Raw genomic sequence first — 24,453 nt, 5'->3', positions numbered from 1 at the left:
AAATCAAAGCTGTAGGTGCTGAGATATCTTATTAGTTCCCAGTGTCCGTCAAGCTCCAAGAATGTTGTTTCCTACATCTCCCATAATGCAACTAATTAACATAACCGAATGTAACTATAGCTGCAGGGCTGGATTTGAACCCCCCGCCTCCGGAGGCCAACATCATACCTTTGTATTGGGCTTTATTTTCCTCCTCCTCTTTTCTGTTTTCTTCCTTGCACACCTGAAGGCTTGGACCTTTTTTATTATGAAGAAATAAAATGTGATATCTGCACCTCTTGAGTTTGACGTCCATCTTGCAATCGTATATCGTTGTGATGCGCAGGGCACAGTGAGCAGCAGTTTTGGCATACTGCACTTGACTTAAGTATTGGGACATACTAAATCTTTTTCTGTAATAATAAATAGTATGGTAGTATAGGTATTAGAACGCAGTTAGTTACCAATTTGAACTGACGATCCAATCCTGTGGGGAAAATGAATTGCGTCTGCTTGACACAAACTATACGTCTGAAAAATAGAAATAACAGTCAGCAGAACACATGTAGCAGACCCGTGAGAAAAAGGCATGTGCTATGGTTGCTCATTTTCAGTTTTGTAACTAATTTCTCACGCTAAGAGGAATTTAAAATGTTCTTTAGTTCATTAGCATTGTGAATACATGGTTTCACTCATGTTCTCTTTAACACCTGGCGACAATTAATTTTCATTTACACATTTCCAGCTCTATAAGGTATAATATGCAACAATTTCCTAAAGAACTATTTATTGACTGCTAAAAAATAATCTCTCTCAATCATCACTTATAGCCCACTATGATACGAAGTGTGTGGTGGTGTCTGTATCTACAGAGACCCTGCTCTCTGCCTGTATTTTCTCTTTTCTTATTATTTTGTTGTGTTCAGGACTCTTCTGGAAGCCTGCCATCACACTTTGCCCCCACGTGGCGGTGTAACCCCCAGCCAATGACAGTGTGTAGGGTGTGAAGCCTGTTCATGTTGTCAAATACCGCCGCTTTGTCACACCCCTCAGCGTCCGATACCGAGGCACAAGTCCTCTTTTAGCTCTGTTAGATCCGTATTTGACAGATGTACATTGACGGATGGCAATGGGTTTCTACATCGCTGTGTGCTTCAGTTTTCCCCCTGCTCCTCTGCTGTGTGCTGCTACCGGCACACACCAAGCAGAGAGGACAGCCTGCCCTTCTGCCGCTTTCATTCAAAATTCTGCAATGTGGCTCCGTGGTGGAGGTTGTCAAAGTTAGTTGTGTGTTCATTTGTGCTTTAAAATGTAACCACTGTGAAACAATTAGAAAATATGGTTTTATTTGGTTTTAATGCTTTGTTCCATGTATGTATAAAGAGAACTGGATACAGCGTCGGAGGCGGGGTGGTCTTCATTTCAATTAAAGTCTGGATTCGCTTTAAATAAAGGCTATTCTAGTGTCCGTACTGGGAAGTTGATTTACCTTAAAAAACTGTATCCGTCTCTTTCCCAATGTAAGTCTATGGTAAAAAGTCTTTTTGGGCCCAAAGGCATCACGTGAAGGACACAGAAGTTGTAATTCCACCATTAGGCCACTATGTCAAATTGCGTTGAGTCGCCTCACGTCGCCTTTGTCTTGGCCAAAAAGCACTCGAACACACCGCAAAGGTTACAGTTAAAACATACGTTCTGCGTTAGCCTTTATTTGTCATTCAACAAAGGAAACCGGAAGACCGAGGATAGCGGATATACAAACCGTTGTTATGATACGTACATGAAGCAGAGCGCCGTTTGCCGACCAAAAACTAGGAAAAACTAGGCCGACAGACGCTCACCGACGACGCCAAACTGACCGACGATTGACCGTAAGCTTGGTGTATCAGGGCATTAACGGTGCTCCCTCTCTTCATTCACTCTATAGCTCGCTCGACCGTAGAGTGGCCAATTTTGAATGCCATATGTTTACAAACAGCAACTGACAACTGTTACGTATTATACCATTAACAAGATCTCTGTAAAATGCGATTTATCGCAGTGTGACTGGGTGAATGCTTGTGAACCAAATGAACTATGCACATTCGTGTTTTTTCTGATTAGTTCAGACACAGGTGTGAACAGCCCACACATCAGACTGTTTTTTTTTTATTTCATACCGCAATAAAAAAGTATGACTCCAGCAGATCATTTTCATATATTATAATACAGATGCAGAATTGAAAGTTTATTCTTTAAACAGCCTAGTATTTTACAAGAAATAGATAACTACTTGGAACTTTTGATATGTCCTTAAAACAGGACATAAGTGGCCACGAATCCTTGGGCTCTACTTTTGCCGTCATTATCCATGAACACCCAGCAGAAATCAGGGAGGGAAAAGAGAAGGGGGGAATTAAAGTGTACGGGGGGAAAACTTTAAATAAATAAAACAAAAACAATGGATATAATCTCTCTAACCTTTCCCATAATACCCCAACCACCCCACCCATATATCCACACTTTAAAAAAATCCCAAATAATGGAGGCCAAATTTGAAATTTGAGGACACGATTCAGGATCAAGCAGTTGATGCCCAACAGACATCAACGCCTCAGCCGACTTTCTCCAGAAACTCAAGTTCATTTGGTGATTGCTCTCTTGGCTGGTCGGATGTTTCACTGGCCAGTTTGCTCCGGTCCATTTCTCTCGGGGGTTTTCATCAGATTATAGGTCCGTAAGCAAAAGGAAAACACACCCTGCCTCAGAGATCACCGTTTGTTCGCAATTTGGACTTTATGAGGGATTACCAGAGTATGTCTGATAAATGTGAAACTGAAAATAAAGGTGAAAGTTGTGGAAGCAGTCGGGGGGGCCGCGGCAGGGGGTTTGGGTACAACAGCTGCTGTTCAAATCGGATACAGTCAGTGGGGTTTGCTTGGCTGCAGTCCCTTAAAAGTCCTCCAACGTCTCAATCTCTCCCATATTCAGTCTCTCAGATGATGCATTCACAGAAAAACCTGTAAAAGATAAAAAAAAAAAAAGATCCAATTAGCAGATGATATAAAAAGCAGTGACACATCGTTGCAGATATGTCAGATTTAGCAGATGGGTGTTTGCTCTCACCTAGAAGACTGGGGTCTGCGCGGACCATCTTCTGCTTCTTTTTCTTCTTCCCTGAAGTGACGGTCTCAAAGCGCTGCTGCTGGCCACTCGTATGGTTGGACTGATAGGGTGATGAAGATCCGGTTCCGCCCCATACAGAATCCTGGAATTTAAAAAGACTGAACTGTTAATACTTGACTTAATGCAGTCCCAGTACATTTTGATTTCATTAACAATTAAAATCATCATGACAATCATGAGATGTGGAAAAAGAGGGAAACCAAAACTTTACTTTTCAAAACTGTATAAAAATTAGCTAGGTTCATGATTATTCAAAGTTTTGAGGACAATTCTGGTATGATTAAATGCAAACATGACTTTTATGTAACCGGATGACAAAACATAGCACCAGATTGAGATAAACAGCAACACTCAGTTTCTTAAAAAATATATTGTAGTGCATTTTAAGTACTTAACACCAGATATTGTCACCAACAGTAGTGGTAGATGTGTCTTTACCGGCAAGTTCTTTAGCCAATAAATGGTGTTTAGACAAAGTAACTTTTCCAGCAGGAAGAAAATATTCTCAGTGTGTCGATTATGTAAGTTCAATGACTCAAAGTACCACTTGTGCCAAGCAAAAAGAGAAAGTGTTGAAGAGGAGAGGTAAAGTTCCTGCCTCAAAACAGTCAGAATATTCAAGATGAAGACGATGCTGTCTTCAAAAGTTACAGTACACACATTAGGTGTGGGTTACGGCCCGGACACACCAGCCAATGGTTGGTTGTCTTTGCGGTGTGTCCAGAGCCGTCTGCTCTAGTTTGCCCGTGTCAGAAGTTTTTCGGCCGATAAGGCAGCATTTTTATATCAAAATCCAATCATATTTTCTTTCTGTAAAACAAAATATGACGTGTGCTTGATGCGTAAGCTAGTACCAACCAATAATATCAGGACATCCATACATCAATCTGCAACTTTTAGTGACAAGGATAATCCTTGGTAGCTCAGTATCGCGCTACAGTCAAAGTCTGCCCACTTTTTAGTGGTCCAATGAAATGCTAAAGATTTGATTTAAATCCCTCTTGTAACTGTACACCGCTCACATATTCAGTTTAACTAGGTAATACTCACAGTACAGAAGCTAAAGACGCTCTGATTTCTGTTTCACTGAGACTTTAAAAGGGAGACGTACCAGAAAAATCTGTCATTAGAACTTTAAGAGTATACGTACACGTAGCCAGACCAGTTTTGCAAGAGGATCCTCATCCCCATTAGGAAACTAGGAATAAGCTGTCCAATGACATCTTTTGGGGCCGATCCAAAAGGGGTGACGCGCGAGAGAGAGAGTCACACCACAAATGTAAATAACAGTTGTGTTCATGGAGTATGACGGCATTGACTATGTCAGATGCTTTGCTCTGAACATGCCAGGCAGAAATGTCCCAGAGCGCAAACTATTTCTGGGGAGCGAAAGGGACAGATGTCTCTCTTATTGATCACATTACATGTCTCGCATGGCTTTACAAGACAAAAATGGGACCTAAGCATATGGTACCTTGTATGCCGAGCCTTTAACTTGCTGGCATCATTTCAGTCTCACCTGCTGCTGCTGCTGCACCTTGATGGCTTGCTGTTGGTTCTGCGGTGCCGGTTTCTGTTGGTTAGCGTTCTGTTTGGCACGACGTTCCAGGAACTGCTTGGCAAAGTCCTTGGCCTCGGGAGTGTCCCCCAGATAGGCCCTGACGTAGTCGTGCACCTCGTATGGCGAGTCCACTTCTTTCAGGAAGGATGCAAAAGTTGGAACTGGCAGGAGACAGATGGAGAATATTTGCTAGTTTGGCTTCCAGAAAAGGTTAATCAATAGTTGTAGGTTGAGCGCCTTTGCAAAGAATATTTTTAAAGTCTTACCATCCAGATTGTTGGCCGTGTTGAGGGTGTGCAGGGTTTGCTCACACCATATCATGAAGGAGTCCTGCTGGCTCTTATTGACCCCTTGAAACAACTTTAGCAGCTTCTCCTCCTCTTCGACTTTCTTACTGACCCGCCCACTCACAGAGTTACTTTACAAGCACATAACAATGCAAGAGGAAGACAAAAATAAGTCATTAAGATCTGTGTATTACTCATCTCCTTCAAATGGTAAGTCATGCTTTTCATCAGGAGGCCGTGACTAAGACGGTTTTCTTTTCTTTTTTGGCATTTTTTAATAATACCTGAGGTTGGCGTTGCCTTTGTTGTTCTTCTGTGTGCTGCCTTTCTTAGCTGGAGGAGGTTGCTGGACAGCCTCTTTCACAGCCTCGTCCCAGAAGCCCATGTTAGAGTTGTGGGTGTCACCCCAGATACTGCTGGAGTCTGAGCCCCAATTAGTGCAGGTGCTGGTGTTCACAGACCCCCACACAGAGTTACTCAGAGACGGCGTCTGTGACGAGAGTGAGATACTGTTACTGACATAACACTTCAATTAATTAGCCTATTACTTTCTCGACTAGTCAGTTGTTTGGTCCAGAAAATGCCCATCACAATTTCCTAAAACCCAAAGTGATGTCACCAACTTGCTTGTTTTGTCCAACTAACAGTTCAAAGATATTCTGTTTTCTATCTTATAATACACTGAAAAGCACATAATCTTAAGGGAATGTTTTGCATTGTACTTATTGTTACTGAAAGAATTAATGAATTACGACAATAGTTGCAGATTAATTTTATGTCGGTCGACTGATAGATCTACTAATCAAAAGATCACTTGAGTTTAAATTAAAGTAAAGAGGTAACATGCAAAACAATATGGCTTTGCTGGCATTTTAGAACTATTGTTTAACTATTAGGAATAGCTCCTTAAGATATAACCTAAGAAGAATTTACAGCTCAGAGTAACTGCGCTTTCATATCCAAATGGAATGAAAACTGCATTAAATAATATTTTAGACATTCAATTTGAATTTCTAATGTCAAACTGATGCTGAATCTACTAAAAATCCCCACCCAACCCTCTAGCTCTACGTAGCTTTTATCTTCTTTTAGCCAATAAGACACGGTATCATATAGGTCACGTACAGTTCTGTTTTGAGTGCGGATCTGTTGGGTGACAATGGGGCGTGGTTGCTGCTGCGGTGGTGGTTGTTGTTGCTGTTGTTGTTGCTGTTGTTGTTGTTGTTGTTGTTGCTGCTGCTGCTGCTGCTGCTGCTGTTGTTGCTGATGCTGCTCCTTTCGCTGTTTCATCTGCTGGGCTTCTTCCCTTTGAATCTCCAGCAGAGATTTGGTAGCAGCTGGCTGTTGAGCCACACTACCCCAACCAGACAGCTTGGTCTGGGGCTGCTGAGCCAGCTGTAAGGCCTGCTGCTGCTGGAGTTTCAGGAGCTCTTGCTGCTGACGTCGCTGCTGTGAGGGTGAGGAGGGGAAGAAGGACGTGAATTAGTGTGCATAAAAATTATATTTGACTAAATGACAGCAACTAGTCAAAAAGCATTACTTTTTACTCAAGACAGGCAATAAAACATTGCTGGTGATAGAGCCACCAAACACAACCAGGCTGCTTGCCGTCTTTACCTCCTCCCGCGTCTCTCGTTCTGTCTCCTCTTCCAGCTTCTGGATCTCAGCCATTGACAGGGCGCTCTGAGTCTGGTTTATAGTGTTGACCGACTGCTGGCCCCACTTTGAAGAGGATGGTAGCTGCAGAGCAGGACGAGGTGTTTTTATCAACTTTAAAACACACTTTGTGTCGTCTATTTTCGCTGACTAATCCAGTGTGCCCTTACCTTCATCTGTGCAAGCTGCTGCTGCTGCTGCTGCTGTTGTTGAAGTCTCCTGAGGGCCTCTTGTTGCTGCTGCCTCTGTCTCTGCAGCTCCTGCTGTCTTTGGGCCTCCTGGTCTTTCCTCTTCTGCTCCTCCAGTTGTTGCTGGGCCAGAGCAGCTGCGGCTGCAGCAGCTGCTGCCTCTTCCTCCGCTCGCTTCTCCTCCTCACGCCTCCTCATTGCTTCAAGTTCCTCCTGCTTTCTGCGCTCCTCTTCCTGGTGAGGTAGAAAACATTGCAATTTAGGGAGACATATTACAAATCCAGAAAGGAGGTCGGAAGTATGTGACTAGTTTTCATTAGCTTACCTGTTTGCGAAGGAACTCTTCCCGTTTCTTTCTCTCCTCCTCTTCCCTCCGCCTCTCCTCTAATCGACGGAGAGCTTCCTCTTGTGCCATCCTCTCCTCTTCCTCTTTTAGTCTGCGCTGTGCCTCTTCTTGCTCTCGCTGCCGTCTTAATGCCTCCTCCTAAAGATTTACAACAGTGGGTCAGTCTCATCGCCATCAGAGAAAAGTGGCTAAGGATGAAACGGTAGATCGAAGGCTTTAAGTGTTTCAGTTTGATATTGTTCGAATGCTCGACCTGTTTTTGCCGTGCCAGCTCCTCTTCCTCCAAGCGTTTGCGTTCCTCCTCCTGTCGAGCCCTCAGGGCCTCCTCCAGCCTTTTCCTCTCCTCTTCCTCCCTTTTGGCTCTCATTTCTACCTCACGCCTCTCCAACTCCAACTGTCAGATGAGAATAAAAATACACTCATAGAATCATAGATTCATCAGCTTAATTGTAAGATTTGACTATTTTAATGCGATCAATTTCAGCTTACAAATCAAGAAACTACATTTTAAGCCTTCGAAAACCCTGAGACATAAGATGCTGCTGTACACAAAACTTTTAGAGGTGTTGACTTTAGAGGACTTTTTCAGAACCATTTCACACTGACAACTAAAAACAGAAAAGTGAGCAGAAATAATACTTTACCTTTGCTGACTTTGACTTCTCTATCTGTTGCATTTGCTCGATGGTTGGAGCCTGTGCTATGGAGTCTATAGGTAAATCCCACACGCTGTTGCCATCCCACGCTGTTGAGTATGATATGTGATGCATTAGAACTGTTATGACATGATAGACTTTTTCTTGTCCTCTCATGTGATTAAAAAATAAACAAACACTGCAGAATATTAAAGGTAGACCTCACTGTTAGGAGCAGCTTGTTGGACTTTTGGTGCGCAGGAAGCCTGAGAGGACGGCTTCTGCATTTCCCAAACAGAGCCAGATTCTGGTACAGACAGGGCCCGGGTAACAGGAGGTAGGGGGCTCTCAGACGCTCTACAAAAACATAAGAAAGTACACATATTAATAATGTCAATGCAAAGTCAGATTTCTAAACACTGAAGCACAGGTACACATGTATTTAGAGGCAGGGTATCAACCTTAGCTTGAGAGCCTGGTATTGCTGTAGAAGCAGGTTGATTTGCTGTTGGTGTTGCTGCTGCTGTTGAAGAGGAGCCGAGCTAAGAGCTGCAGCTTTCTGCTGGGCCAGGGCCTGAGCATACTGCTGCCTGAACGGTGGAAGACAAATGGATAGGAGAAATGAGACACCAACAGGAAAAGGCAGTTAACATTTGAATGAATATCAGTGGATGAATTATGTATACTGCATGTTAAATGTCTATTACCAGCCAGTGACAGTGATGCTTGTATTGTTTTCACCTTGTGAGTCTGTGTGTGAGTGTGGTTCTGGAGACACCGACCGTAGCGGGAACTACCACAGAGGCAGTTTTGAGTACTTTGCCAGGTGTTTATACAGTATGTCTGTGGACAGATTTTGTCACAGTGATAGCGTCGCAACCGTGCCAGATGCAGTCACGAAACTTTACAGAGATCAAAATGAAGGTTGAGTTTGAAGATGGGTGTGGTCCGAGCAAGGGCGCCGGAAGTAGGGGGGTAGGAAGTGTGGAAGGGGCCATTGCCCCCCCCCCCACTTTACACCACTGGCCCGATTCAGCGTCACGGCTGGTGTGATCCCATCGCATAATGGTCTCTAGTTTACTATATGCATGAATGTGATCTAATGTTGGATGTAGATTTTTAACAATTAAATTAGGTGGTGGAGGATCATGTGGATGCGGGAGGCATAGATTAACTCTTTAACCTGTTCCTGTATTAAGTCCAGGAAGTGAGGCAGTTTATAAATGTGTGTATTTGGATATTTTAAATCATGACACATCAACAATCATACTACAATTGCAAACAAAAACGAGTCAGATCTGAGCCTGGTGTACCTGAGGAGGTATTGATATTGGAGCTGCTGTAGCTGGTAAAGGTTGAGAGCAGTGAGCTCTTGTTGCCTCTTCAACCTCTCTTTATCACCATCCCCCTGCATTACATAAGAAGACAGTCCGAATAAATCACATCAGTTAAACAAGCAAAAGGTAGCAACAAACAAACAAACGAGTTTGGACTTCAATAATGCTGTTCACTCCCGGTCTCTCTCTGAGACACATCCCACAGGTAAAAATGGTGGAATACCACACCACCTGCAGGTCATGGCTGGTACTGGCAACTAGTGCTGATAACAAATCAAACCTTTGGACATAAGGAATGAAACAGGACACGTTTAGCAACACATACCTGTAGAGGTGGTGGTGCAGGGCCCGGAGTGAACGGTATTCTCCCCCATATCTTCATGATCTCTCCGAGTGCTTGAAATACTTCGTCACACCCTCTTTTGACTAAGAGAGACATTGTGAAGTAACCAGCCTGGAACCACTCAGCCATCTCCTGGTTATTGAATGGACCTGAGAGAGAGAGAGAGCAGGAGATTCAGTGGTGATACTGGAGCAGTTTTGCAGATAATTGAACAGTATTCAAGTCGCATTTTGAGCACATGAAACCTCTTCCAATCTCACCCTGTATCTCCCCTTGGGGGTCTTTGTAGAACCACTTGAGAGCAGCCTCGTGGGTGAGCGGCAGGCCTGCAGGTTTGGGCTTCTCTGAAGTCTTTGCTGCAAGTCTGTCATCATCCACCACACTATCCTGTAGGTATGCTACCATCTTTTCTGCCTCCTGGAGAAAGATGGGAGCCAAGACACAAGATAGTACATTACTCATAACCCTGTTTAAAATCAATAAGAGCTAATATAACAGGGCTGCTTCCTCTTAGCCGATTAGTCAACTAATCTGTTGTTGGGGTTTTAGTGGACAGACACTGTATGACTTGTTTTATGGTCTTTTATGGGAAATTAACTATTAGTCAAAGGGTCCATTTAAAGGGTAGTCTCATTTCGGTTATCATAATATTCACAATTATCTTTCCTTTTCAATGAGTCAAAGATATCTTCGTGGAATAGAGGATAGTACTACCATCTCATGACTGATTTTTCATGTGAAAAGTCTACTAACTTACCTGCTCAAAGTGTTTCAGTCCTTCATCTTCATCTGTGTCGTGTGGCACAGCGGTGGGCCTGCCAATAGGTGCCATTATACTTGCAGGGAAGGGCAAAGGATTGTTCATCGCCACAGGAACCTCCATAGGCTTTTGCGGTAGTTGGATAATGGGCGATGGAGCAGATACTTCTGCACAGAACAGCATGAAGAAAAAGCAGATATTTAGAATTTTGTTTGGTAGTTGGAAGCAACTGGCAAAAAAGTCTTATTTTCAGTGAAATTGATGACTCAAATCCCACCTGCAAGGGTTGTAGAAATGTGGTTCATGGGTAGGGATTCGAGCATGCTGTTAGACATGGGGATGTGCAAGGGGACTTTGCAGAGCTCTGGTGGGAGCTCCAGGGGTGGCTGCCGTTCAGCTTTCCTCTCAGACACTTCTGTTCTGTTAGGCTGGCTCAGGGGCAGAGACAGGGCAGGAACCTTGGGCTCTGAGACAGGGGGAGCCACAGGTAAAGCCTCCTCTGATGCTCTCGACAACTCTAAAAATAATAACGGTAAAGACATGAGAAAAAATGGAACGGTTTTCATTTGATGTTGAAGTAATTGACAATGAGCACGAAAACCTCTTCCACATCAGCCATTTTCCTTTTCTTTGGTCATGCTCACATCAAGTGGCTTCGATTGCTTTGAAATTGCTGTCAGTAAATTCCTATTTTATCATGGTGGTTGGCGGACAAAGCAGCCACCATCTGCCGAGCAATTGATTGCTTCTTTTTGTGTCCTAAACAACAAAAACCTTTCCCTGTCAAAGAACATTTGGTCTGAAAGTAGATTTTAATGCTGTGTGGCTTTTAAATCTTATTTCAGTAATAACTGGGATGTTACCGTTACTGTACCGTTTCTAAAAGATAAATTTGGACTAAATTGTGGTGTCAAGGCAACAGTAAGTGAATACCATTCAGCTGTAACACACAGGGGCCCGTTTCACAAAAGCGATTTGCGAGTGCTGCTTACACACAGATTGCAAATGGTGCCAGCATCCCGTTTTATAAATGACAAGAACTTTTAAATTTCAGATACATTTGTGAGTCCTAAAGTCCTCTTCCATGCTCATGCATGCGTCTCAAGTGTGGAGTTTCTTTTGATTAGTATTGATTATGTGTTAAAAGTAATGTGAGAGGAAATTCTCATGTTGAAAGTCGCAGCTTACATGTTGCAAATTTGGTCAAAAGGGCCCCAGGTATAAAAAACCCCAGCATCAGCACGCTTAGACACTAAAACAATTTCGGTGGTGCTTTTCTGTAGCTGAACTTAAAATTCTCACCACAATGTAGAAAGAGGCAATTTTTAGGACAAAATCCTATGAAAGTAGAATTCCAATTCTTGCACTGAGTTCATTTGACTTCATATCTATGCTTGTCCAACAACTAGGGATGCTAATTATGATTTTTTTTCCCAACTGATAGCCGACACTTGTTTACCGATTATTAACCGTTAACCGACAAGATTAGCGTGTTGCATGCAGCTGTGCTGTGGTTTTAGTGGCTAACAAGCCGCCCAGCTGCAACGATAAGCCAATGGACAAACAGGTTAAAGCCATCATTTATCACCAGCTGCAGTGTATGAGGAAAACAGACAACTGAGTCCCCAGTTCACCCTTCCGGGAGAGTTAGCAGCCACGATGCTGCGTGCATTGTCCACTGCATCAATTAGTTTAGCTGCGAGTTTGTCAGCTGTGTGCCTGTCTGGCGTTCTCTGTCAGCCCGGAGTAACGATAGCGAATGTCCGACAGACCGTGTGTGTTTTTGTACTACGTTTACAGCTGTAGCGTTGCTGGTGGCTCGCCGTTGGCACACAAATACAGTCTGTCAGCTCGGCGTAACTTAGCGAGTGTCCGGCGGGCAGTGTGTGTATGTGTGACGACGGTGAATGTGGGGTTATTGGCGTTGTAACTGTAGCAGTGTGTGTAGTTTATTTTTCGGTGAATAAATGCTGCAACTCCTCAAGACCCAAACTAAGCTCCTTTATCTTACAACACCGACTTAGACTCACTTAAGGCGGGCTGATAAGGTGGACCAGCTATTTTCCTTTAATGACAAGCCACTCTGAGTTTTGCTCAGCTTTTTATTTAATTTTTAATATTTCTTTTGACCATTTAACTGATAGCATTAATCTGTAAAAAAAAAAAAATCTTTATGTCGGCTAACTGTTAAGCGGTTAATTGTTAACATCTCTACCAACAACATAAAAAAATACAGTTGAAAAAAATCAACACTTAAAACTATCTAACCTTTTCGTTCAGCCTCCGTTTCCATTTCTTTGGTCTCCCTGGGCTGACAGTCGTCCTCCTCCAGGCCCTCTTCACATTCTTCCAAGGGTTTGAAGTCGAGCTCTCCCTCCTCCAGGATTGGCTCCTTGGAGGCTTTCTGAATACACAAAAAAAAAACACAATATCAGTAACTCTAGCCCCTTTTCCCACTGGACCAAAAACACACCAACATCTTTTGTCTTGAGCAGGAAAGGTTACAATCGGCATTCATTCCCGAGACAAATGACTCTGCAGTAGTCAAGGCTATTTATCGGTAGTGATGGAAACATGAGACTCAGGTGGACACGCTAAGTCTTTGTCATTCATTGATTTTAATCAATTTTTCTCTGGTCTTCTCTAACCTTAAGTGAGAGAAAGGCCCCTGATGAGTCGAAGGTGCCCGCCTCCTCGTCTGCGTCCTCCAGACACCACTCTGGCAGGCTGTCCCTCTCATCGTCCAGGCTGCCGCTGCCTGACCTCGGCCTCCTGTAGCCACGCTCGTCCTCTCTTGCATCAAATGGGAAACGGCGACGCTGATCTGGGTATTCACGCCAACCTGCTGACCGAGGCCCATCTGGGCAAACAATAGTTAGCATTTACAACCAATCTTAATCTCTAAATCAACTTTAGCTTCATCAAGATGGACAGCAAATGTTTTGTGCATTACGTTGTGCAGTTCAAAAGCACAGGGAAGTGAAGAAAGAAGACAACAGTGCACCATTGAATTGTCCCTCTTACATTAAACATGTGCCCTTAATTGGTACCTGTTATATGTAATGTCATTCTGATAGCCAAGCTGACAAACCAGCCACTATACAGAAAGAAAAAGTGGAGCTGGAGCATAGTCCTTAATTCAAGCAGGTTGTACGGTAAAAATATATTTTCCTGTGCACTGCAATGAAAATAACTGACCACACAACAGTTTACAGACTGCAACACACAAATGTATATTATTCTGAAACAAGCCATACAACAAACACGACGGACAAATACATTTATCAAAGATAGATGCATTAGTAATATGGTCAGTGATGCGCCCACCTGGGCTCGGTGGGCACCACCGGTCACTGTCCCATTGAGACCCTGCCAAGCGCCAGCCCCCCTCAACATCCTCACCATTCTGAGCAGAACGCCAGTTCTCACTCTCTGAGCGCGTGAAGTCGGTCTTCCTCGGTAGGCCTGTTACACCATCCTCATAGTTGCCTCGGACTGCAGAGAGTAGTGGGTAAGGGGATGGTTAAAGGTGGAGCCCTCATCATTATATTCACAGTTACATTTTAACGCTAGATTATCAAACTCACTTAACTTAATCAGTTAAACTGTTACAGTGTCATTTACACCTACTACAGAAATCTGAACTCACTGGTCAATTATTAAACTACAAAAGGCACACTTACTGTGATTCATCGGAAAATGTCCTGGAGCAACTTCAACTAGGGTGACAGAGAGCAACGAGAAGATAAGCCAGTGTATTTGACAATGAATACATCATGTATTGATTTTTTTGAGCAACAAAATCTGACACCAACCTGGGTCTTTTCGACCTGGCTTCTCAAACCTTCTTTCTCCCCTGGTGAGAAAAAAAAAACACACTTTATGTAAAGTCATTACAAAAATATGTAGAATTTCTGTCCAGAAAAAAAACCCTCATATTGAACATAAAATTGGCATTTTAATACCTTTCTTCCCAGCTTTGGGAGCGATGCATCTCCCTCACTCCACGACCAAAACCTTCCACATCATCAAAACTTCTTTGGTAAAACCCTCCATCTCCTCTTCCCCGGCCTGAAAACAATCACAGGTTGATGTGAGCCAATATAACCTTAAGAGATCATATTTCCTTTAGGTAGGGTATTTTATGTTGTGATTGAAGGACCAAATGTGATTCAAACATCAGCAGAGGGTTGCACAAAACATTTGAGATTTTCCACCACAGATGTGCTTGAAGGTGTGTCTGTCTGTGTGTGTGTGTGTGTGTGTGTGTGTGAGTGTGTCAGTCAGAGGTGTTGCCTCCAGATGCTGCCCCCTTCATCAGATAAAGTGTCCAGATTGCCTCATTAACGTTATCAAGTTCCCTATTAGCATTGGGTTTAAACCTAAAATACTGCCAAATAGTGGCTTTTGCTTTTCGCTTTGACACCAAATCCTCTGCTATCGTCTTGTCGGCCAACTCTCCTTACTCTTGTCACAAGATAAGTAAAATCTGACACCTGCTACTCTGTGCTTTGACTCTGCTGCTGCACGGAGCAGACACTTTCAGTTTATAAGTGTAGCGAAAGGGGGAAGTGGGCAAGTAATTTAATCGGTTTATGCCTGAACACCGCATAACACCAACTACTGCGTCAAGTCTAAGTCACGGGTGAATAAACTTTACCAAACACACACACACACACACACACACACACGCGCACATATATAACTGAACTCCCATCATCCATTATTCATAGACAAAATCTTTTAACACTGACATAGCAGTTTGGCTGTAGTATGCTGTTGTACTTTCCTCATATTCTCTCAGTATTGGTCAGATGACAAACAACAATATTGTGCACTCCTGTCAACATCTGATTTGCCTACCTACTTTGACTACTTACTGTTTATAACTAGAATTACCGCCTCGCGACTGCATGCCTATGCCAAACAGTCAAGTTGTAGTTGACATCAATGTCTGTCAAAAAGGTCATCACTTCATTTTATCCTAGTAGACATTTGTTGAGTTATGGCCAAAAGCGAGATTTGTCAGGTCACACTGGCCTTGACCTTTGACCACCAAAATCTAATCAGTTCAGCCTCAAGTCCAAGTGGACATTAGTGCCAAATTTAAGATGTTCCCTCCAGAGATATCGTGTTCATGAGAATAGGACAGATGTACAGACGCACAACCTGAAAACATAATGCCTCCGGCAAGAGCTGTAGCTGGCGTGGAGGCAAAACCCCTCAACAGGACATGGCTTCTTGATCAACCTTCACTTTAGGCTGTTCAGAAAAGGTTCTATGAATGACTTTATTGTCTGACATGGTCAGATAACACCGTTCGCTTGTACAAGTACACAGAAGCCGACATTAGGATGTTAAGAGCTGCTACTGATTAAATCTGAACTCTACCCATTGTCTGTGTGTGAATCAAGCACTGAGTGGTCAACAGCACAGAGAACAGGACCTTAAGCAGTGAAGAATTATGAGTTTAAATGGGTTATATGCTCAGTATAAAAACGAGATTGGTAAAAGATTGAGCGATGACTTTGCAAGATCATGATTCAGCTCTTGAGAGTTGAGTCATTAAGTTATAGCAATCAGTGGTATATTCCATTTATTGCTTTTCTACTTTGAGTAGCTTTTGTCCTGTTGCCTTCCCAGAACTGCATCTCTAAACTGTGGTTGGTCTGGACCAACTCTACGGTGAGGAACAGGAGAGATGCCATTGTACAAAAACAAGAGATTCATTTATTTTCCCTGGCAGTAAACACAACACAGGGGCCAGCCGATAGCAGTGCTGCTGTATAATGAACTTCTCTAAACACTTAAGGCTGACAAACAGTAACTAAGCAGTCTAAACAGCACTGCGAAATACAGTAGGTAGCTTTAACTGATTGGAGGATGTATATAGTGTCCGAGTGTGTGCATGCTACTAGCAGTCTGATCTCAAACAAGTTTTTTCCAGGTTTGAGATACATCAATAGTTCAAGCAGCTGCTAAAGAGTATGCTGAGTATGCACAACACCTACAGAGTGCTAATATTACACTCCCGGTCTCAGTTGGTGGGATTCTTCAAAGGAATTTTAACTATCTGAAACGGCATAGACAGAATAGCTAAACAGCTAAAATAAAGGCTCATGTGAAAAAAGAAATCCACCATATTGCTTCCACAGCGTAAACTCCACCTGCAGCTACTTATCCTTGATATGAAAAAGGAAACATGACATATTCATGTATGATCTTAGTTAAATTCTTACCTCTACCCCTTGAGGTACTTCGGCCTCTTGGTGCCCCTACTATGGGACCGCCTCCTCGCCCTGTCAGCCGAAGTACTGCTGCACTGTTTACAGACATGGAAAAATTTCTCTGCAAACACAAACGGGGGAGGGGAACAAGGGGGACAAAGCTCTTAGCTCTCTTCTTTGCACCTGCTCTGTATTTGGTAGCCTAATTGCCAAAAGTACTGTATAATCCAAAAAATGACAATAAGGAGCCAACTGGCCGGAGGCCAATATGACATCTATTTTGGTCGACAAGTCAGAAACTGATCTGATCTCACCATTTCTCACCAAGATAGAGACCTGATACCAGTACTCCTACCTGTTCCTCCTCTGTAAAAGACACGAGTGCCAGAGGCGGCAAGGGCTCCTCTTGCAATATGGGCAGGAACTCCTTATCGTGTAGGTCTATAGGGATCTGGAGGGGAGAAATAAACAATCACAGGATACACTATTAAGATGAATAAGGGTTTGAAAGAATGTGTTATAACACACAAAAATAAGGGAGATGTAAATTTAATCTCGACAGGAACATAATTTGTGTGCTAAGTATGTTGACTGCAAGCCTGCATTAACAGCTAAGATGCAGACGTTATACGTTTACCAACCTTGTTGTCCTTTACATAAAGTGCTAACATTTCTTCTCTCCCGTAGCGATAGTCTGCAAGTTTATACTTTGGCAATACAGGTGAGAGGGGTGGGGAGGCAACCCCGCAGCCGCCGCCTACTCCACCACCACCAGCGCCGCTGCTACCACCTCCAGACAAGGCACGGAGCCTGCAGAGATACAGAAAGGGTAGTAAAAACAGAAGGGACAGGGGAAGGGGAGACAATATTTAAGCTGAGGTGGCACTTTTCATGTATGAACATGTATGGAAAAGCTGCACTGGGCCCCCAACAGTAAACCAGTTTCACAACGTACAAATCATTTCTTTCGGACTAAATCATAAAATGCCAGTTCACTTACCATTCTGGTCCAAAGTTAAGTGTCTGGGTTTCGGCCATTCTTCCTTTAAGTTCTACAAATACGAAAAGGGAGGAAAAGTATTAGTACCACTCGGTATATACCATTATCGTTGTACCTCTTCAAAAGAACCTTTGTGTAGTTTTTCTCTAGGAAAATTAGATAAGGCTATTATTGCCATTACTATACGTCATAAAAACAAACAATTTAACCGCAGGGCGGTCTTCCTCCCGGGGTTGAGCGCGTTGATCATCAATTATCTTAAAATCAGGACATCTAAAATTCCACAATATTCCCATCCCAAACACATTTGCAATCTAGAGATGCAACGATAAATCGATTAGTTATCAACTATTAAATTAATCACCAATTATTTTGACAATCACTTCTTAAATGTGAATATTTTCTGGTTTCATTACTCCTCTATGACATTAAACTGAATATTTTTTAGTTGTGGACAAAACAAGACATTTGAGGACGTCATCCTTTGGGAAACACTGATCGACAATTTTATGACATTTTATAGACCAAACAACTAATTGATTAATTGAGAAAATAATCTACAGATTAATCGACAATGAACAAATAGTTGCAGCCCTATTGCAATCAATTTATACCTATACACATATTATTACCTAACCTGTGTTGGTTCACCAAACTAGTTTATGTAAACGTTTTATTTCACAATTCATTAGCATAATAGTTGACACAATTTTGAAAAATACTTAAAGTTTTATCACAAGCTTTAATGAATTACAACTCATGCTATTTAGCCCACCCCACTAGCAACACAAGCAGTGTTCAATTTCAAATCTGCTAAAGCTATTTTAGGAAGCCTCCCAGTCTGCAAAGGAGGGTATGTCAAGATACCTGTAATTGACAACAGGAGGTTGTCTTTACTCCAGCAAAATAAACCAAAAAATATAATCATGTTTTACCAACAACATTAGCTGTTTATTTACGTGTATGTGTCTCCACTGCCAATACTTTCCTTTGCACTCATAGACTTGAAAGCAAAGGATTTATTACACAGCTTCCTCAAATATCGGGCACAAAACGTCGAGAGTAGACACACACAGTACCAGTGACCATATGGTAGCCAGGGTAAGCCACGTGTAAGTTGGTAGTTAAAGCAAAAAATACACTCAACCCAACTTAAGTTAGCGACATGTGTGGCAGCTCTCACATATACCAGTCTAATCATAAAGTGAGAGTCAGTTTACATAACGTTATGACTTCACTGCCCCAATCTGTTCCAGACAAAACAACTTTTGATTGTGTCAGACTTGTATTTTTTTGATCAGAGGTTGAAATGACCACTATGTTCTAGCTTAGTGTAAAAAAAACGCTGACCGTTTAATAACCTTAAACAAACAAGCACAACCAGGAATACACCTCTAACTACATAACATTAGTCATACCCACCTACACCAGCTGTTGTAGATTGTAAAGTTAATAATCTATTACTGATGAATGTTTAAAAGTTGATCTGAAACCGTGATGATCACTCGAGGAAAGTGGAAATCATCCTCCAACATTAGCTAACGTAGCAAGCTAACATGTATAAGTGAACACTATGACACTATTATCTGACATTAGACAACACGTTTCCTAATTATTCACAGTTGACAAGTAGAGTCATAGTTATGTTGAAAAGGTGGCAGCAGAGTTGTAGTTTTAGAGTTCACACTTGCTTACATGCTGCCACACCAGAGTATCGCTAGCTGGTTAGCTGGCTAACTAGCTATCTGCAGCTAGCAGCGTTTTATCCTCAACCTAGCTGATGTCTGCATGTCACACGTGAAGATATGTACTGACACTAATTGATTTGACCACAGGAAAAAGACGTCTTGTCATATATGCTAACGTTATATAACATCTGAGTTAATCCTCAACACTTGTAGCCGGGATGCTAACAGGTTGGCTAACTAGCTAGCTCGCTAACACGAGGCCTTCGAGCAGCCTGGATCCAACAACACGGTTTCCTTATCAAACCCTCCCGGTCTTCACATGGCCTTTACCCGCACACAGACTCACTGGAGCCCGGGGCTGCAAGGCCAAGTAAAGATGATGGTTTAACAACAGCACCAGAGCAACCTCAAACCCAAACCATCACAATATGACTCTCTGACATTGACACGTCACTTAAATGTACGTTTTTGTCTCTGCTAGTGTATTAAACTCTGGCTGTCTTACCTCTGCTTTGCTCTGACAGCACAAGGTTTAGTATGCGAGTTGTGTGGCTCTCTCTCTCTCTCTCTCTCTCTTCGTTTTGCACAAGATGGCTGAGTGTGGGTCACATGACAGCTGATAAAAACCCGTATGGACAGATATGCTGACTGGTGCTGTATTCACAAACAACCAAGTGATTATTACCACTGTGTTTATCACTTTCATGTTGTATGCGCGAGTATGGAGTTCGAAAAATGACTTAAATATCAATAAATAGATTTATAAATAAATACAGGAATAAATACGTAAATTAATGTATACATAAATAAAATAATAAATATAAATATGTACATAAATAAATGCACAAATAAATAAATAAATAAAATCAACAGAATATAAATAAATATCATATGTATCGTTTCATATTGTTTTTGTAAGCCCTGACAAAGACCTAAAGTCTTCGAAACATGTTGGCTTTTTAAATGATTTAGCCACTACAATAAAGGCTTTTTAATATATTCTCTTCCTCGTTGCTACTTTTTTGATATTTTGGGGTTCCTAGATTGCCTTCCCGTTTATCCTGATTTTCCCCCCCGTTTTCCAAGAGCACCCGACACGTTTTGCCTTACGATTGAACACACCGAGCAACCAGTAACAGTATCTCTCTTTCCAAATTTCATATGTATTTCTACATTTTTGTTCACCTACATTTATTTATTAAAGGCATAGTCACATATGTGCGAAATTAACATTTGCCGCCTGTTCACTTCCATTATGTGCAAGCGAAGGGACAAAAAAACATTTGCTTCCAGTTGTGAAGCAAATTCAAGTTCAATTTTGGTGAACTTTCAGGCAAATATCGCCTCGACAGGCGATGGTTACTTGCCTGCATTCGCGCATGTGTGACCGTGCCATTCATAGAATATTTTATTTCTATATGGTTTCAAGAGTGTGATCGATTTGGGTCTACTACTTTTGCCTTGCTAGGGTTGCGAGCAGATTTCCGCCTTGACCTTCTGCCTCCATGTGTGTATAGACAAAACTAATCTCTATAGACAGATATCAATCTGCAGGCAACGGGACAAGATTTTGGTATCGGGATGTTGGTAGTCCATTTTTAGTCAGCGTTGTATTGACCAATCACATTTGAGTGGGCTTTGGTTGCAATCAGGTAAACAGTCTGTGTGGAGAGCAAAAGAGGCAGAACGCATTTGGCGAAATGCAATCTCGGATCCCATCGTTTATTATCTGAGGACGATTTAGCTTTATATTAGCTAAAATATAAATTGTTAACTGAGTGTAAACTGGCTATTTGTGAAACAAGTCGTCTCTCAACTCCAACTCCATTCTTTCCTCTCAAGTTGCTAATTGGACTTTAAACAATGACTGGCTCACGGAAGATGAAGTCTTGGCCCTGATATATATTATCAGGATATCTGCTGGCTACACCGGAACCCCCCAAATGTTAGCTGTTGCCCCCAGAGGCTAAATCGATGTCAAACAATTGCCCATGGGTTCCAAGATTGGGACTAAATCTAGTCTAGTCTATGTAAAATACGCTTGACAACAGCTTGACAATGGCGTTAGTCCCTCCCATGGCACTGATTGGCTAATTGTTCGTCCCCCTCCGGTGCTCATTGGATCGATTATTTAGTAGTGATTCTCCCGCTGGCCCCGCCCGCAAGTTCTTGCTCGGCCCATAGACTTTACATCGCGATGATGTCACAGATGTTTAAATTGCTTTTCTCAACTCAAGGAAAGTTTTAAAAATACAAATCCTCCATGGATCAAAAATACATAATAGAAAGAGTCATAGACACGGGAAACCTCTGTTGGTCTGGAGGAGCTGCAGCATTCATTTCTGCACAAACGTCCACTGTACATTCACTAGATATTCTCAGAGCTAAACTAACTCTTCTGCAGTGTGTAGTGTGTGCGCATGCACGTGAGGTGGAGCGAGCTGTGAGTGAAGGCAGGCAGGCAGAGGAGCAGCAGAGCAGAGACTCCGGCCCTGGAGACCAAAGCTACGGTCTCCCCCGCATCCACCGACCGCGGCCAACACTGTTTTGCAAGACGGGCTTCACTAGATATAACTTTGTGGTTTTGGTGCTTCCGTGTAGATTATGTTGGAGTCTGAGTCTGAACAGCGTAACCATACGCGAGCAACACCGACCCGGATTAATTCAAACGTGTAAGAAGTTACAAACAGTCCCTTTAATTTAATTGTAATAATCTGATTTAATTTAATTATTAACTTTTATTTATTTATTTATTTCTGTATTTATTTCAGCATTTATTTATTATTTTTTAAAATATATTTTAGTAGAAACAGTAGAAGTCAAATTCCTGCCCTATGGCCCTCAGACAGGTTGGTCCAGCCAAGCAGTCATACCTGTGGCCACGCCAGCATACCAATGATCACAATGTGAGGTTAGTTAGCCTCTGCTGCTAGATAGCTGAGGCTTAACTTAAAGTTAGTGGCGTACTAGCTATCTATTAGAACTAAAATTACTGTCTAGTTACCTCTGTATCAGTATAATACGTTATAACAGGCTATAACAGTAGTTACCTGTGCCAACACACAGACAGGTGTGTTAACTAGCTAATGAGCTAATGGGCTCGCTGCAAAGAGCCATTGGCCGGTTTTGTGACAGCTCGACCCTGCGGAACGGATTCATTCAGGTAGCTTATGTGATGTTTCCTATAGTAATAACCATTTTACAAACAGTTAGCCAAAAACGAATACATTAAGTTATATTTCCCAACTAATGTTACATGTCAAACTGTTGCTTGCTAACTTGGTGGTGGAGGTTTAGCTAAATAAGATAAGATAAGATGATCAGATATTCCTTTATTAGTCCCGCAGTGGGGAAATGTGCAGTGTACAGCAGTAAAGGGGATAGTGCAAAAAAACAAGATGCATCAGCTAACACAGTAAACAAAAAAGAGCTAAACAAAGTGTAACAAAATATGAACCATTTAAATAGAAGGAAGTATAAAAATAGGAGCAGACAGATAAATAGATAAATAGATAGTAACTTTATTGATCACGAGGGAAATTCAAGTTTCCAGCATCACAGTTCCATAGTGCAAAACAGATTAGTAAAAAGGAAGTATAAAAGTTAGTAGTGCAAAGTACAAAGTACAAAAAAATATACCAGATATAAAAATACATGGAGATGAAGAAAACTGTTAAAACTGAATATAGTGCAGGGTAACAACTGTGATATAGGACTATGAAAAAAAGTGAATATAGTGCAGAAGAGACTGTTATAAATGAGTATGGTGCATTATTATTTATATATATACAGTATTGACAATAAACAGTATTGACAATAAACAGACTATTAACAAAATTGCACAAGTGGAAAATGATATTGCACAGTGAGAATGAAATGAAATTCCACCTGAAAATATTGCAAAGTGTGAATATCGCCTGAGTAGTAATAATGATATTGCACAGTCAGTATACAGTATAGTGCAGTTATTGTCAGTTTGTTGGTGTGTATGTGGTCTATATTGGGAGCAGTGATGGTTGTGGAGTCTGACAGCTGCAGCTCCTTCACAAACTTATATTAAATACAACAGAGGTCTGCTGCTGCACAGCAAAACATTTCTTGAAACTAACTAAACATTCATGCAGTTGCGAATTTCCTGGACTCATAGTCCATTGTGATTTGCATATCGGCTCGTTGGTCTAGGGGTATGATTCTCGCTTAGGGTGCGAGAGGTCCCGGGTTCAAATCCCGGACGAGCCCTGTTTTCTTTAGTTGTTGCCTCCTCCTCGCTACTAATGTGCCTCCCTTTTATTTTTTACCTATGTCTGAAACTTACACTGCCCCTTAGGTAATTCAATTCAATTCAATTCAAACTTTATTTCAGACACACAGGAGGGTCCATAGCAATAAAAGAAAAAGAAACAAAAAACATACAAGATAAGACCACAGCAGTTCATCATTCAATTCATATGTAGGCTATCTTGCCAGTGTTTTCTAAGCCTGGATGAGTACCGAGTGCAGCTCCTGCTGGGCTGGTTAAAGCCTCTATGATGCTGTTCTCTGACTCATCCAAGCGACAAATAAAATTATACATCAAATGTCTTAAAAGTGCCTCACATGTAGGAATACCAGAGGACACAAACAGTTGACTGGCACTATGTCATCTGGGAACCCGAAGCAACAACCTCATTGCATCATTGTAAGCCACTATGAGCTTTCGCATACTACTTTTCTTGTAGCTAAATCAAAGATGAGCTGTGTACAAAGGCGTGCAGAAAGCTCTAAATAATGAAGATTTTACATTTACAGAACACATACTGAACTTATGAAGCAACATATTTGCCTGAGTATATAGTTTACAGCACTGTCGATAGATATCTCTGTCATCATTCCAATCACCAGTGAGAAAATGGCCAAGGTATTTTATTTCCTTGCATGTCGTGAGAGGAATGTCGCACAAATGAAACACAGGAAGAACTAATTTCTTATCTTCTCTACTTCTGACTATCATCACATTACTCTTTTTGGCATTAAATTTAATGTCGTAGTCTTTGCTGACAGCTGACAAATTTCACGTGAGTTATTTCACACTTTTCTCTTCCCATGCCACTTTCTAGTCAAATAATTTTATGTTTTTGTTTTGGGTTTATTTTTTGGAGGTATGTTTCAAGGTTTAAATTCACATTCTCAACATATCTCTACTAGGGATGCACCGATACCAATACTGGATCGGATATCGGGCCGATACTGACTCATAGCTGGATAAGATATGGAGCAGATCTATCCAATTCAATTTTGTATG

The 24,453-nt window shown here is 41.9% G+C and overlaps 1 protein-coding gene and 1 non-coding gene across 10 annotated transcripts in view; one reads left to right on the top strand and one right to left on the bottom strand.

Moving 5' to 3' along the window:
* Positions 1-19,818, bottom strand: part of gigyf2 (GRB10 interacting GYF protein 2) — a 31,730-nt gene extending 11,912 nt beyond the window's left edge. Inside the window, exons 1-29 of one of the 9 annotated variants that reach the window (XM_037788156.1) lie at positions 19,678-19,818; positions 17,485-17,536; positions 17,126-17,294; positions 16,840-16,935; positions 16,497-16,605; positions 14,223-14,328; positions 14,073-14,113; positions 13,941-13,976; positions 13,660-13,752; positions 12,906-13,117; positions 12,526-12,661; positions 10,535-10,774; positions 10,255-10,424; positions 9,758-9,914; positions 9,480-9,646; positions 9,131-9,225; positions 8,279-8,407; positions 8,044-8,174; positions 7,827-7,927; positions 7,436-7,576; positions 7,162-7,320; positions 6,819-7,070; positions 6,610-6,732; positions 6,118-6,441; positions 5,277-5,482; positions 4,972-5,123; positions 4,661-4,866; positions 3,085-3,229; positions 2,115-2,978 (exon numbers count right to left, since the gene is read on the bottom strand). In XM_037788156.1, coding sequence (XP_037644084.1) covers positions 2,911-2,978; positions 3,085-3,229; positions 4,661-4,866; positions 4,972-5,123; positions 5,277-5,482; positions 6,118-6,441; positions 6,610-6,732; positions 6,819-7,070; positions 7,162-7,320; positions 7,436-7,576; positions 7,827-7,927; positions 8,044-8,174; positions 8,279-8,407; positions 9,131-9,225; positions 9,480-9,646; positions 9,758-9,914; positions 10,255-10,424; positions 10,535-10,774; positions 12,526-12,661; positions 12,906-13,117; positions 13,660-13,752; positions 13,941-13,976; positions 14,073-14,113; positions 14,223-14,328; positions 16,497-16,605; positions 16,840-16,935; positions 17,126-17,294; positions 17,485-17,522 — 4,002 coding nt within the window. In that variant the 5' untranslated portion in view covers positions 17,523-17,536; positions 19,678-19,818 and the 3' untranslated portion in view covers positions 2,115-2,910. Of the gene's footprint in view, positions 1-2,114; positions 2,979-3,084; positions 3,257-4,640; positions 4,867-4,971; positions 5,124-5,276; positions 5,483-6,117; positions 6,442-6,609; positions 6,733-6,818; positions 7,071-7,161; positions 7,321-7,435; positions 7,577-7,826; positions 7,928-8,043; positions 8,175-8,278; positions 8,408-9,130; positions 9,226-9,479; positions 9,647-9,757; positions 9,915-10,254; positions 10,425-10,534; positions 10,775-12,525; positions 12,662-12,905; positions 13,118-13,659; positions 13,753-13,940; positions 13,977-14,072; positions 14,114-14,222; positions 14,329-16,496; positions 16,606-16,839; positions 16,936-17,125; positions 17,295-17,484; positions 17,537-19,677 lie in introns of those variants that run through there. The other 8 variants (XM_037788158.1, XM_037788159.1, XM_037788160.1 and 5 more) reach the window with 8 other exon arrangements.
* A 3,521-nt stretch (positions 19,819-23,339) lies between these two features.
* Positions 23,340-23,411, top strand: trnap-agg. The gene has a single exon. It is a non-coding gene; the product is annotated as a tRNA-Pro (tRNA).
* Positions 23,412-24,453: the final 1,042 nt, after the last annotated feature.

This window comes from Sebastes umbrosus, chromosome 12 (assembly GCF_015220745.1).
Source record: "Sebastes umbrosus isolate fSebUmb1 chromosome 12, fSebUmb1.pri, whole genome shotgun sequence".
Lineage (NCBI taxonomy): Eukaryota > Metazoa > Chordata > Actinopteri > Perciformes > Sebastidae > Sebastes > Sebastes umbrosus.
This window is presented reverse-complemented; position numbering and strand designations above follow the sequence as displayed.